Here is a 13,193-nt window from a genome sequence, read left to right on the forward strand (position 1 = left end):
TGAAAAACAACTCTGTCACCTCTGCCAATTTTGAATCTGCCCTGCCACTGCCTCTATCACCCCATGGGTTTAAATTTTACTAACAAGTTTATTATGTGGCAGTTTATCAAATGTTTTGTAAGTCTATGTATATATCTCTATTGTCCCTTGGAGTTCTGCACTTGAGCTGAGGCTCAAGTGCAGAACATATCATATACATCAATGACCAAGTCTGTCGAGTATGTTCGAAGGTGCAGGAAGTTGTGTAGATGGGCGTAGGAAGTTTCAAATAGACACAGACTGGGGAAAGACTAGACAAAGCAGTGCCAGCTGGAGTTTAATGCGGAGAAGCATGAGGCCATGCACTTTGGATCCAAAAGGGACAAATCAGAATATTCTTTTATGTGGAGAAGCAAAGGGATTTGGGTATGCAGGTACACAAATCACTTAAACCTAGTGCACAGATACAAAAAACAATTTAAAAAATTCATGTAATGTTGGCCTTTATTTCAAGGGGTTGGGATACAAAATGGGAAAAATTATGCTTCAGTTTTACACAGCCTTTGTAATACCCTGCCTGGAACACTGTGACCAGTTATATTGGCCTTGGAGGGTGTGTCATGAAGAAACACTAAGATAATACCATGGCTGAAATAGCTGAATCTTGAGCATCGGTTGCATAACCTGGGTTATGATCCTTGAGCTTAGACAGTTGAGGAGAGATCTGATTTAGATGTTTAAAATGATAAAAGAATTCAATATGGCCGATACATAGAAGGTACCTGTACTAGTGGGTGAATCTGGAACAAAGAGGCAAATTAGAATTAGAGCCAGACCATTCAGGTGTAAAATCAGGAAGCTCTTTTTCACATAAAGAGTAGTGAAAATAGGAATTCTCCTACAAAAGACTGTGGCTTCTGGGTATAGAACGATTGATTTCTTTAGGTAAGGGTTTTAAGGAATATGGGTCAAAAGCAGCTGAGTAGTGTTAAAATACAGATTATACATGATCTAATAGAATGGTGAAATAGGCTTGATGGGCTGAATGGCCTACGTATGTTCCATATGCAATCAGGTCTTGGAGTTCAGCTTATACTAACGCTTGTGGGTGGGAGTGGGTTAAACATTGCTGCACCTGTTTTGGAGTTAAGAAAATTAGCTTTGGGATAGTGAATTTTGGATTGTGACCACCTGCACCTGATGAAGTGTCATTTGGTAACCAGCAGCCTCTTGCTGAGCAAGGTGCCTACCTGAATTAGGTGCTTTGTATGTACTAATCTGGGTATCATGCTAGTTGGAAAATTAGTTGTCAAATAGTTGGAGCTTGTTCTGCATATGCTCTGCCCATTGGTCTTCAGCTGCCTACCCAAAGGTTTTTGAAGGGACTGTTTGAGTATGCCTGTAAAAATAGCAAGAAAACTTTTAAACCGTTTAACTTTTGTCGGGCCAGGAGGGATAAAAGTACAACAGGCCTTTGTCCACTGGGGCTTGTTGGCCAGCCCACCAAGACCTGTGGGGAGAAAGAAAAGACATGCTTTTTTTTTTTGGCCCCTTTCACTACCACCCAAAGGTCTCAAAGTGTTTTCAGCCAACGAAATACTTTTGAAGTGTTAGTCACTGTTGTAATGTAGAGGGCTGGCCAAATTCCTCAGGCATCAGCTGGCGGCTGCACAGGAAGCACCCAACTGATGCCCTCTGCCTGCCAGTTTAATTCAAACCAGGGCCTGATCCCAAATTTGGCTCTCTCTCTCTCTCCAGGCACGCCTTCAGCCCACGTTGTCCCAGAGACAGGCGCAATTTTAACAACTTCCCCCAAAAACTTTCAATGTCACTGGCGAGAGGACTGCCTGCTGGACAATCTAATTTTGTGACCACATTAAACGCTTCCGGGTGACATGGCACAACATGCTGTGGATTATTTAGAACTCCCTCTTTTGTCAAAGTTTCATTCCTTGAAAATAGTTACCCCACCCCCGTCCCAACGCGACTCCTTTTAATTGGATTCGAACCCTTCAGTGTAGATGGGATGGAAATGGTAAAATAAAGAAAAAAACAATTCAGGAAAATGCAGGCGGGCATTTGGTCTTCATTCATCCCACCCAGCAAAATAGCGGCTGATCTCCTCAGGACCGCCCCTGCAGATCTCAGGAGGGGGAGATTCCAGCGGGTTGCCCTCGAAGTTTGAGGAGCAGTGGCTGCGGCCCCATTCCAGGTTCACCAGCTGCCCGAACTGGTTGGGCAGCCTCCTGAGGCGATTCTTCCCCAGCCACAGGGTGCGCAAGCTCCCGAGGGTGCAGATGGAGTCGGGCAGGCTCTGCAAGGCGTTGAAGTACAGCAGCAAGGTCTCCAGACGCTCCAGGTTGCCGATGCTGGCGGGGACGGACTTCACCTGGTTGTCGCTGGCGTCCAAAAAGGACAAGCGCCGAAGCTGACAGACCTGAACCGGCAGCTCCTCGAAGTTATTGTTGGCCAAGTGCAGGCTCTGCAGCTTCTGCAGCCTCTCCGTCTCGGCGGGGAGGCGGCTCAGTTGGTTGTTGCTGAGGGTCAGGATTTCCAGCTTTTGCAGAGCCCCGATCTGGGGCGGGATCTCCCTCAGTTCGTTGGTGTCCAGGTGCAGCACGGTGAGGTTGCCCAGCTGCCCGATTGCCCGGGGCACTCTGCCCATCCTGTAATTCAGGCAGCTCTCGCGTTCCGGGCTCATCTCCAGCACTTGCAGCTCCCCCAGGTCGAATATCTCCAGCGGAACCGACAGCAGCTCCTTGCCCTTCAGCTTCAATTTCTTCTTGCGCTCGTTGGTGGGGTCGACCTCGATCCTGAACTTCCAGAGCTTTTCCGCTGCTCCCTTGGCAGAGTAAAGCGACAGGCTGCTGGTCTGAGACGATTTCAGTCGCCCCGTTGACATCGCAGCCCTCCCTCGCCTTTGCAAGGCAGCGGATTTAATTTGACCTTTTTAAAGACAACAAGAAGTTGTGGACTCTTAAAAACATCCCCCCGCCCCCCCGCAGAGAATCCCGAACCATCCATTCATTCTGCTGGGGAACAATGTGTTTCCACGTTCTGAAACTGACGCGCCATTCTGAGGTTGCTGAGCAACCCCTGTGCAACACTTGTTCTGAAATGTGACATTAATCCAGGAATCGGGTCAGGACAATGTCACTTGGGTCCCTCTTGTACTTTGGATGGGCTCTGTCTACTCTTATCAACGCAAACATTAGGGGAGCCGGAGAATTAGGTCCTGGCGCATTTCACCTCTGACCTGCTGAGCTGACCTCGCCCAGCCCCACAGTCACCTTGTTTAAATAAATCTGAGGCAATCCTGACTCTGACTGCATGTGAGAGTCTTTCCTGGCTGCCGAATGTTAGGCGCCTGCAGCGACTGAAGGCACTTTTTTTTGAAGTGCTGTCTCTAACTGCAAGAAGGCTTGGGAACAGAATGACCCTTTCCATACAAGGGCGAGATGCATTATCAAAGCGTGTTCCTATTAGTAGAGGAGCAGAGAATAAAGCTTAAGGAAAAGGACAAAGAGCAACCTAGAATAAAAATAAAAACAATGGAAATCCAAAACAAAAACAGAATTACCTGGAAAAACTCAGCAGGTCTGGCAGCATCGGCGGAGAAGAAAAGAGTTGACGTTTCGAGTCCTCATGTTCTGCTGAAGGGTCATGAGGACTCGAAACGTCAACTCTTTTCTTCTCCGCCGATGCTGCCAGACCTGCTGAGTTTTTCCAGAATAAAAATAATCTGGGGGAGGGCCAATTGCATTTGGGTGGGAACGGAACTAGCCCAGGTAAATTGGAACTGTAATTGAACAATGTTTTGCCTTCAAAGAGGAAATGGTTGGGATACGGTTGAGATACATTCCCATGATAATACGAACGTATGAACAAGGAGCAGGGGTAGGCCACTCGGCCCCTCGAGCCTGCTACACCAGTGAACGATATCATGGCTTATATGATTGTAACCACTCGCCCAGCCCCGATAATCATTCACCCCCTTGCTTAACACAAATCTATCTACCTCTGCCTTAGAAATATTCAAAAACTCTGCTTCCACCAACTTTTGAGGAAGAGAGCTCCAAAGACTCACGACCCTCTGAGAAAAAAAATCTTCTCATCTCTGTTTTATATGAGTGACCCCTTAGTTCAGTGACGCCTAGTTCTAGATTTTCCCACAAGAGGAAACATCCTCTCCACATCAACCTTGCCAAGACCCCTCAGGATCTTCTATATTTCAATCAAGTCACCTCTTATTCTTCTAGACTCAAGCAGATACAAGCCTAGCCTGTCCAGCCTTTCCTCATAAGATAACCTGCCCATTCCTGGTGTTAGTCTAGTAAACTTCCTCTGAACTGCTTCTAACGCATTTACATTCTTCCTTAAATAAGGAGACCAATACTGCGCACAGTACTCCAGATGTAGTCTCATCCTGTACAATTGAAGCATAACCTCTCTACTTTTGTATGCAATTCCCCTCGCAATAGATGATAACATTCTATTAGCTATCCTAATTATTGCTTTACCTATGTACTAGCATTTCAAGATTTATGCTCTAGGACACCCAGATCCCTCTGAATCTCAGAGCTCTGCAACCTCTCACTGTTTAGATAATATGCTTCTTTTTTATCCTTCCTGCCAAAATGGACAATTCACATTGCCCACACTATACTTCATTTGATAGATCTTTGCCCAATCACTTAACCTATTTACATCCCTTTGTAGCCTCCTTAAGTCTTCTTCACAACTTACATCCCTACCTATCTTTGAGTCATCAGCAAATTTAGCAACCATACTTCATCAAAGTCATTTATATAAATTGTAAGATGTTGAGGCCCCAGCACTGATCCCTGTGGCACACCACTCATCACATCTTATCAAGAAAAAAATGACCCATTTATGCCTACTCTCTGTTTCCTGTTAGCTGGCCAATCTTCTATCCATGCCAATATGTTACTCCCTACATCATGAACATTTATTTTTCGCTATAACCTTTGATGTGGCACATTATCAAATGCCTTCTGGAAATATAAGTACAGTACATCCACCAGTTCCCCTTTATCCACAGCACATGTGACTCCTTCAAAGAACTCCAATAACTTGTTTGAACATGATATCCCTTTCATAAAACCATGTGATTACCTTGATTTTTTCCAAGTGCCCTCCTATAACATCTTTGTTAGGAAATAGAGATAGTTTAAGTAAGTTATATTGGTATGTGTGGGTATTAGAAATGAGTTTTAGCTTTAAAGTTTAAGTTTGATTTGCATTTCTGTATCTGTGTGTTAAGAAAGGTCAAACTGAGTTTTAGTTTCACTTTAAAAAGGTGCCTCCATAGAACCATAGACCCATAGAACCATAGAAAAGTTACAGCACAGAGAAGGAGGCAATTCGGCCCATCTTGTCCATGCCAGCCCGAGGACACCCAGGTGCCCTTTCTAATCCCACCCTCCTGCACCCGGCCCATAATTCTGCAGCTTACAGCACTTAAGGTGCAGATCCAGGTACTTTTTAAAAGAGTTTCTGCCTTTACCACCAGCTTGGGCAGCAAATTCCAGACACGCACTACCCTCTGTGTAAAGAAATTATTCCTCATGACCCCCTAACCTTCTGCCACTTTTCTTGAATCTATGTCCCCTGGTTCTAGAATTCTCCACCAAGGGAAACAACTTTATCCTGTCCACTCTATCTATCCCCCTCATAATTTTGTACATCTCAATCAAGTCACCTCTCAGCCTTCTTTGTTCAAAGGAGAATAACCCCAACCTATCCAATCTCTCCTCATAGCTACATGTTCCTAACCCTGGCAAAATTCTTATAAATCTCCTCTACACTCTCTCCAGAGCTATTACGTCCTTCCTGTAATGTGGTGACCAGAACTGCACACAATACTCCAGTTGTGGCCTCACCAGTGTTTTATAAAATTCCAACATTATATCCTTACTTTTATATTCTATACCTCTGCCAATGAAGGAGAGCATTCCATATGCCTTCTTTACAACCTTATCTACTTGAACTGCTGCCTTCAGGGATCTATGTACTTATACATCAAGATCTCTCACTTCATCTAACCTCCTTAGTATAGTCCCATTTATTGTGTAATCCCTGTAACTGTTTGACCTCCCTAAATGTATGACCTCACACTTCTCTATGTTAAAATCCATCTGCCACTTTACTGCCCACTCCACCAACCCATCTATATCATTTTGGAGATTATGGCTATCCTCTACACTATCCACTACTCAGCCAAACTTTGTGTCATCTGCAAATTTCCCAATCATGCCTCCCACGTTCACGTCCAAATCGTTAATATATAACACAAACAGCAAGGGTCCCAATACTGAGACCTGTGGAAAACCACTTGAGACAACTTTCCATTCGCAAGGGCATCCATCGACCATTACCCTTTGTTTCCTGTTACAAAGCCAACCTTTTATCCAGTTTGCCACATTACACTGAATCCCATGGGCTTTTACTTTCCTGACCAATCTGCCATGTGGGAGGTTGTCAAATGCCTTGCTAAAATCCATGTACACAACATCCACTGCACTACCTTCATCAACCCTTCTTGTCACTTCCTCAAAGAATTCAATCAAATTTGTGAGACAAGACCTTCCTTTAACAAATCCATACTGATCAACCCTGACTAGTCCATGCCTTTCCACATGACAGTTAATCCTATCTCTCAGGATTGATTCTACTAATTTGCTCACCACTGATGTAAGACCAACTGGCCTATAGTTGTTTGGCATTTCCTTTGATCCCTTTTTAAACAAAGGAACTACGTTTCCATTTCTCCAGTCCTCCAGTACCTCCCCTTTATCTAGTGAAGATTGGAAAATCATCCTCAGAGCATCTGCTATCTCCTCCCTGACTTCCTTCAGCAGCCTCGGAAACAATCCATTTGGCCCTGGTGACTTATCAACTTTCAAGGATTTCAACCCTTCGAGTACTTCCTCCCTTTTTATGACTATCCAATCCAATATCTCGCAGTGCTCCTCCTGGACTACTATATCTACATTCTCCCTTTCCTTTGTAAACACGGAGACAAAATATTAATTCAAAACCCTTCCCACAGCCTCTGCATCTACACACAAGTTTCCATCTTCATCTCTGATAGGTCCCACTTTTTCCTTAACTAACGTTTTAGCATTAATGTATTGGTAAAACATCTTTGGGTTATCTTTTACTTTATTTGCTAATCTTTTTTCATGCCCTCTCTTTGATTTCCTTATTTCCTTTTTCACTTCGTCCCTGCACTTCCTATATACGTCTAGGCTATCTGCAGTGCTTAGTTCTTTGTGCCTATCGTACGCTTTCTTTTTCTGTTTGATCTTCCCCTGTATTCCTCTAGACAACCAGAGGGGTCTAGATTTGGCAGTACCACTCTTATTTTTGTAGGGGACATGTCTATTTTATGCAATTAGGATCTCGCTTTTTAGTGCTTCCCACTGGTTTTCCACTGTTTTATCCTCCAGCAGTGCTGTCCAGTCCACCTTAGCCAAGTCCCTTCTCATTTCTGCAAAATTTGCCTTCCCCCAGTTCAAGACTTTTACTCCTGCCTTATCTCTGTCCTTTTCCATGGTAATGCTAAATCTAACTGAATTGTGATCACTGTCCCCGATATGGTCGACAACAGTCACTTCACCCACTTGCCCTTCTTCGTTCCCCAAGACGAGGTCTAGAATTGCATCTCCTCTCATTGGGTTTGTCACAAATTAGTTGAAAAAATTTTCCTGGACACACTGCATGATTTTTTCTCCCTCAGTGCCCCTTATATTGTTTGAATCCCAGTTGATATTAGGATAGTTGAAGTCTCCTATTATTATTGCCCTCTTGTTCTTACAAGCAGAAATTTGCGTACATATTTGTTCTTCTATCTCCCTTTCACTATTTGGGGTTCTGTAGTATACTCCCAGTAGTGTGACTGCCCCTTTTTTATTTCTAAGCTCAATCCATAAAGCCTCGTTTGTTGACCCATTTAGTATATCATCCCTTCTCACAACTGGAATTGATTCTTTAGCCATTAGTGCTACCCCGCCCCCCCTCTCCTTTTTTATCTCCTACTCTATCGTGTCTGAAGACTTTATAATCAGGGATATTAAGCTGCCAGTTTTGTCCCTCCTTTAGCCAGGTCTCCGTTATAGCAATGACATCCTGCTGCCATGTGTCTACCTGTGCCCTTAACTCATCTATCTTGTTTGTAATACTCCTTGCATTGAAGTATAAACATTTTAACCCCGCCAATTTCCTTTGCTGGACACTTTTTAAACATTGCTTCTCCTGTAACTCCATGTCTGTCACAACATCCTTAGCTAATGTTCTACCTCCATTTTTCTGATCTGAATCTGACCTATCTGATCCTACTCCTGGGATCCCATCCCCCTGTCACACTAGTTTAAATACTCCCCAACAGAACTAGCAAAAGCCCCCACAAGGACACTGGTCCCAGCTCTGCCTGGGTGCAGCCCGTCCGGTTTGTACAGGTCCCACCTTCCCCAGAACCGGTCCCAGTGCCTCAAGAATCTGAATCCCTCCCAACTACACCATCTCTCCAGCCACATGTTCATTTGGTCTATCCTCTTATCCCTTCTCTCGCTAGCATGTGGAGCTGGGAGTAATCCTGAGATTACTAAATTTGAGGTCCTGCATTTTAATTTACCTCCTAACTTCCTGTACTGAGCTTGCAGGTCCTCATCCCTTAGTTTACCTATGTCGTTGGTACCAATGTACCATGACCACTGGCTGCTTACCTTCCCTCCCCAGAATGTCCTGCAGCCGCTCCGTGACATCCTGGACCCTGGCACCAGGGAGGCAACATATCATCCTTGATTCACGTTTGTGGCCACAGAAGCGTCTGTCTGTGCCCCTAACTATTGAATCCCCTATCACAATAGCCCTGCCACTTGTTTTCCTCCCGCCCCCCTAAGCAGCAGAGCCACCCACGGTGCCGTGAACTTGGCTGTTGCTGCTTTCCCCTGAGAGGCCATCCACCCCAACAGTATCCAAAGCGGTATATCTATTAGAGAGGGGGATGACCAACGGGCAGGTCCTCTAATTGTTTAAATGATCCTGTCAATGGCCTCAGTTGGCCATTGACAGGTTGGTGGGCGCGCAGCTGATTTTGCTGTGCCCCCGCCTTCCTGAAAATGTAAGTGGGGCGGGATGACATCGGGGGTTCCGCCCAACGTCATACCACATCATTTTACACGTTGGCGAGCGGGCCCCACCCCCTGTTCGCCGATGGCAAAATTCTGCCCGTAGTGTCCAACATTAGATGTGATTCTGTGATTGGACAACATTTGCTAAATAATTCTTAATGAGCTAAGGATTAGGCTGACAACCATTTAAGATTGTCAGTCGGGCTCGCAATGTGGCACACTTGCGTGCTCTGGAAACTACATATATTAATAGTCAGGGCTGTGTTCTTTGCAGACAGAAAGAGCATGTACGCACATTGCGTCTGTTTCAGCTAAACAAAATAAGTGACAGCCATTCACTGACTCATTCCTCAGGCAATGCCTAGACCAATCAGGGTCAAGCTGCCTGGTTTAAATTTCAAAGAAAGCGTGGCAGCTAACTGTCAGTCATCAACAGTGGTGCATTCTCCATGCAACGCCACTTGACAATCAATCAGCACTCATTTTTTTATTCATTCACAGGATGTGGGCTTCACTGGCTGGGCCAGCATTTATTGCCCATCCTTAGTTGCCCTTGAGAAGGTGGTGGTGAGCTGCTTTCTTGAACCGCTGCAGTCCATGTGATGTAGGTACAACCACAGTGCTGTTAGGGAGTTCCAGGATTTTGACCCAGTAACAGTGAAGGAACGGTGATATATTTCCAAGTCAGGATGGTGAGTGACTTGGAGGGGAACTTCCAGGTGCTGGTGTTCCCATTTATCTGTTGCCCTTGTCCATCTAGGTGGTAGTGGTTGTGGGTTTGAAAGGTGCTATCTAAAGAGCCTTGGTGAATTCCTGCAGTGCATTTTGTAGATGGTACATACTGCTGCTACTTTGCGTCGGTGGAGGAGGGAATGAATGTTTGTGGATGTGGTGCCAATCATTAGGACTGCTTTGTCCTGGACTGTGTCCAGATTCTTCAGTGTTGTAGGAGCTGCACTCATTCAGGCAAGTTGGGAATATTCCATCACATTCCTGACTTGTGCCTTGTAGATGGTGGGCAGGATTTGGGGGAGTCAAGAGGTGAGTTTCTTGTTGCGGAATCCCTAGCCTCTAACCTGCTCTTGTAGCCGCGGTATTTAAATGGATAGTCCAGTTCAGTTTCTGGTCAATGGTAACTCCCAGGATGTTGATAGTGGGAGATTCAGTGATGATAATGCCATAGAACATCAAAGGGTGATGGTTATATTCTCTCTTGTTGGAGATGGTCATTGCCTGACACTCGTGTAGCGCAAATGTTACTTGTCACTTGTCAGCCCAAGCATGGATATTGTCCAGGTTTTGCTGCATTTGGACATAGACTGCTTCAGTATCTGAGGAGTCATGAATGGTGTTGAACATTGTGCAATCATCAACGAACATCCCTACTTCTGACATTATGATGAAAGGAAGGTAATTGATAAAGCACTGAAGATGGTTGGGCCAAGGACACTACCCTGAGGAACTCCTGCAGTGATGTCCTGGGGCTGAGGTGACTGACCTTTAACAACCACAACTGTCTTCCTTTGTGCTAGGTATGACTCCAACCAGTGGAGAGCTTTCCCCCTGATTCCCGTTGACTTCAGTTTTGCTAGGGCTCCTTGATGCCACACTTGGCCAAATGCTGCCTTGATGTCAAAGACAGTCACTCTTCACATACAGTATAAACTGTTGCTTTTCCCCTTATATTGGTATTCTTGCAAAGTGTCCTGATAAGTGCAAGACAAAATTTTTCTCAGAAATAATTTGAGTTTTTCGATGAACTAACAGAGAAGGTTGGTGAGGATAATATGGTTGATTTAGTGTATATAGACTTCCAAAAGACATACGATAATATAAAAAAAATACTATTCATTCATGGGATATGGGTGTTGCTGGCTAGGCTAGCATTTAATGCCCATCCCTAATTGCCCTTGAGAAGATGGTGGTGAGCTGCCTCTTGAACCGCTGCCATCCATGTAGTGTAGGTACATCCACAGTGCTGTTAGGGAAGGAGTTCCAGGATTTTGACCTAGTGACATTGAAGGAACAGTGATAAATTTCCAAGTCAGGATGGTGAGCGGTTTGGAGGGGACCTTGTAGGCCGTGATGTTCCTATGTGTCTGTCCTTCTAGATGATAATGGCTGTGGGTTTGGAAGATGCTGACTAAGGAAGCTTGATGAGTTCCTACAGTGCATCTTGTAGACGGTACACGCTGCTGCCACAGCGTGCCTGTGGTGGAGGGAGTGAATGTTTGTGGATGTGATGCCAATCAAATGGGCTGCCTTGTCTTGGATGGTGTCAAGCTTCTTGAGTGTTATGGGAACTGCACTCATCCAGGCAAGTCGGGAGCATTCCTGATGTGTGCCTTGTGGTTGGTGAACAGGCTTTGGGGTGTCAGGAGGTGAATTAGTTACTGGTGGTCCAATGAATCCTGTGATCGTTTCCTGTCAATTAAAGTCACAGACCACACCACATCCACCCTACTCATGCAGCAATATGTTTTAAAAGCAAGATATGCCCCTCTGCTGCAGTAATATCAATGGCTCAATTGGAGAGAGCAATGGCCAGTAGTCAATTGAAGCCATAGTGGCAGATATCATCAAATAGTTAAAAAAAGTTGAAGAATGGTTCATTTTCTGGATATCCCACTCCTTTGTGATGCAGGAGAATGCTCTGTTCCAGTTGAAAATCAATTGCAATTGATTATGTTTACATTAATTTGTAGAAGATTTACATTTGGGCTTATACTAATATGTTTGTGTAATAACTTTGGTTATAACTTTACTTTGACAAAACTATTGCAGTGTTCTGCATAAATACATAGCAGGAACTCCAGGTCAACAGTTTTAACCTCTATAGGTACACCAAGGCCTTGTTAGATTATGCTAGTTAACTGCATGCATAAGGTTGGGAATGCCCCTTATGTTAATATGCATTTCTACATTTTGTCTGTACCTATTTCAGGTGCTGCCCATACTCCTTTCTGCTGGGGAACCATGGAAATCATGGGGTGATACAAATGGTTTTCAAGAAGGGGAGCAGAACAAAATACCAGTAATACTAAGGAACGTGTGTCAAGGGGAGGAACTGAGTGAATGTAATATAGGTAAAAATGGTGATGGAGAAAATAATAGGACTTCAGACAGACAAAATTGCAGAACCTCCAACCTGTAAACAATAAACTAAAAAAGTTTGAAAAATGACATTTGCTCATGTTCCATGATTGATTAGTAACTATAATGTGATTGAAAAATCTTACCCAACATTACCCTTGGTCCCTTGAGAGTCTCTTCTGAGAAATGACATTTGCTTTAAACCTTTTCATTGTTTGCACAGGCTGTTGTATTTTGGTGCCAATGCTGAGCACCATATTGCATTATGGATTTGTTTGATGTCTCAATGATGAGATCTTGAGACTTGTACTTTTAAACATGAAATATTTATTGTTAATCTTTAACTATGTATAGATCCCAGTTAATTCCATGCATGGTGCTGTTTCTCTCGTGCAGGCTGCTTCTAGAGTGTTCTACCAGTCTATTACCATGTGACTGTATACATCATACCACGGGTGGTGCTATCCTCCAGTCCCACATTAACCCTTGCTCTGCTGAGCACCTTTACATTACAATGGCATGCAGACACATACAACATCATACAACACAGGATATCAACCAGTGGAAGTAACAAATGTATCGCTAGGGACAACATCACAAAGCACTTCAAAATGGTTGTTTCTTAAAAAGCTTCCAAAATTAAAATGCCTTCTGAAGTTTCACAGAAACTCCACAGATTTCTGACCTGTTTATGTCAGATCTCTTGAAATCTATCATCCTTGCTCAGTGGAGAAATAAGGAACAAGTCCATTGTATTCCTTTCAAGTCACATCCATCTGTCCTTTGGAATCAGAAATATTTTGCTGTACTTACCTACTTGTTGTTACTCATGGCCTTTTTGGACCTTATTCCAAACAATTATCCACTATTGACTTATTTGCTGTTTATTTGGCTGATAGCAGCTTTCATTGCCTTTTGCTGAGATCACCACCTTACAATTCCCCATTACACAATCATTACCCAATT

General features: G+C 44.1%; 1 protein-coding gene across 1 annotated transcript; it reads right to left on the reverse strand.

Moving 5' to 3' along the window:
• Positions 1 to 471: 471 nt before the first annotated feature.
• On the reverse strand, positions 472 to 2,966 carry LOC144679372 (uncharacterized). Its single transcript, XM_078539737.1, has one exon. It carries the CDS (start codon positions 2,879 to 2,881, stop codon positions 2,066 to 2,068), a length of 816 nt encoding a protein of 271 aa, XP_078395863.1. The 5' UTR covers positions 2,882 to 2,966; the 3' UTR covers positions 472 to 2,065.
• Between the last annotated feature and the right edge of the window lie 10,227 nt (positions 2,967 to 13,193).

This window comes from Cetorhinus maximus, chromosome 4 (genome assembly GCF_964194155.1).
Source record: "Cetorhinus maximus chromosome 4, sCetMax3.hap1.1, whole genome shotgun sequence".
NCBI lineage: Eukaryota > Metazoa > Chordata > Chondrichthyes > Lamniformes > Cetorhinidae > Cetorhinus > Cetorhinus maximus.